This window comes from Seriola lalandi, unplaced genomic scaffold (genome assembly GCF_002814215.2).
Source record: "Seriola lalandi dorsalis isolate HSWRI2012SDOR001 ecotype SW California unplaced genomic scaffold, Sedor1 jcf7180002002661, whole genome shotgun sequence".
In the NCBI taxonomy this organism is placed as follows: Eukaryota; Metazoa; Chordata; class Actinopteri; order Carangiformes; family Carangidae; genus Seriola; species Seriola lalandi.
This window is the reverse complement of record NW_019473317.1, coordinates 1-1646: the sequence shown is the minus strand read 5'-3', so window position 1 is coordinate 1646 and position 1646 is coordinate 1. Positions and strand designations below refer to the sequence as shown.

Here is a 1646-nt window from a genome sequence, read left to right as displayed (position 1 = left end):
AAAAAAAAATCAGTCCATGTTTAAAGTACAGTGTTTTAGATGTGTTACAATGTTCCTGATATATCAAAAATATATCTTTCTCACAAGAAATAGGTCAGATGTTCATGAATACACTTATTTACACAAGCTTTGTCCGTCATGTTCATGTAGTGATTTTCAGTCAGTGGTTGTGCTGATGTTGAAATAATGGTCATAGGTAGAAAGCACCAACAAAAGTAAACTTGTTCTCTGTGAGTTTCAGGTCCGTAACGAGGTCTGCAGAGCTTTCATGTCCCTCAGCAGCCTCAGATTCCTCTTGCTTCTCTCCCCTGGTCTGACTTTGACTGCTCCGGCAGAGCGACCTCTTGTGGACACTGTGGTAGTCACGCTTGCCTCATTCCTACTGTTAGGCCTAGAACCAGCTTCCTTTCTCAACTTCTTTATCTAGAAGAGAGAAAAGAAAAAGTATCAGAAAGGAGTCACAAAACAAAACAAAATCTTACACTTTGCTTGTGTGCGAAGTGAATTGGTTTTGTGTGAAATCCCACCTGTGTTTTGTGTTTGTAAAGTTTACTGATCTGCTCTCCCTTCCTCTCCATTTTCAGCAGCAGCCGCTCCTGCTCCCTCTGAAGTTCTCTTCTTTCCTGTTCGGAGACGCTGTCCTCCACCTGCCTCATCAGCTCATCCTGCTCCCTGCAACACACACATTCAGACACACAGATGAAAATGAAACACTTTTCATAAGCGATTCTCTCCTTATCAAACTATGCACACTCACAAGCTCATGAGCCGCAGCTCCTCCTGTAGTGCTTGCAGCAGCTCTGACAGCTCCTCCCCACTAGCAGAGGAAGAAGAACAGGAACTGTCTGAATGCCTGCAGCCAGCTGTCTCATAGCCGTTTGTGTGGTTGGAGAGGACGCGGCTGTTGCAGAGGTGTGGCTGGTGTCGCTTCAAGAGTGACAAAACCGACTGGACGTTTGCTCTGACTGAGTGGCTGCAGCCCACTGACTGAAAGGCAGGTTGGAGAGTGGAAGAGAGAGACAGAGAGAACCACTGTAAGGACGGTGCAGCATTTCAAACTAAAATCTATTTCATTCCAGCGCTAAAAACACAAATGCACATATGTCCATACTACCGTTCCAGCAACAAAAGGCACATCTCTGAGGCTCAGTCTATAATGTGGCTGTGTGTAAGACGACTGCTGTGGTGAAGATTTCTGGGAAGAGAAAATCAGCGTAAACAATAGTAAGATCCACAGAAAGAAAACCAGAGAAAATTAAGAATTTATAAGGATCTCTGAACAAATGCCTTTCCCACTTGATTGAATATGACATTCACACATGTACTAACACAGTAGAGAAGCGCTAGACTGCAGATGTCTTGTCACATTTGTTCAAACATTTGTATATAAAGAAGGAAAGCAACATTCTCAGGCACGGTGACACTGACTGCAGCAGGATCCTATTGGCCTCCAAACCTGTCTGGAGCTGAGGAAAGAAGAAGGAAAAAAAAAAGAAAAACACCACATACGTGTGATTCATAAGTGCATGTATAGACATTTATAGATTTACATTTAGCAAACATTATGTGAAACTTCCTTTCAGGCATAACAAACATTACAACCTGCAGATAGCGACTACAAGGAATAGAAATACAAATGAATGTCT

The 1646-nt window shown here is 43.0% G+C and overlaps 1 protein-coding gene across 1 annotated transcript; it reads right to left on the bottom strand.

Annotated features, from left to right (window-relative positions):
- Positions 1–6: 6 nt before the first annotated feature.
- LOC111666117 (centrosomal protein of 57 kDa-like) lies at positions 7–1255 on the bottom strand (the record flags this gene model as incomplete). Its single annotated transcript, XM_023421350.2, has 4 exons — positions 7–423; positions 528–672; positions 758–987; positions 1115–1255. Coding segments are annotated over 4 exons (702 nt in total), but the record flags the coding sequence as incomplete, so codon positions are not given.
- Positions 1256–1646: the final 391 nt, after the last annotated feature.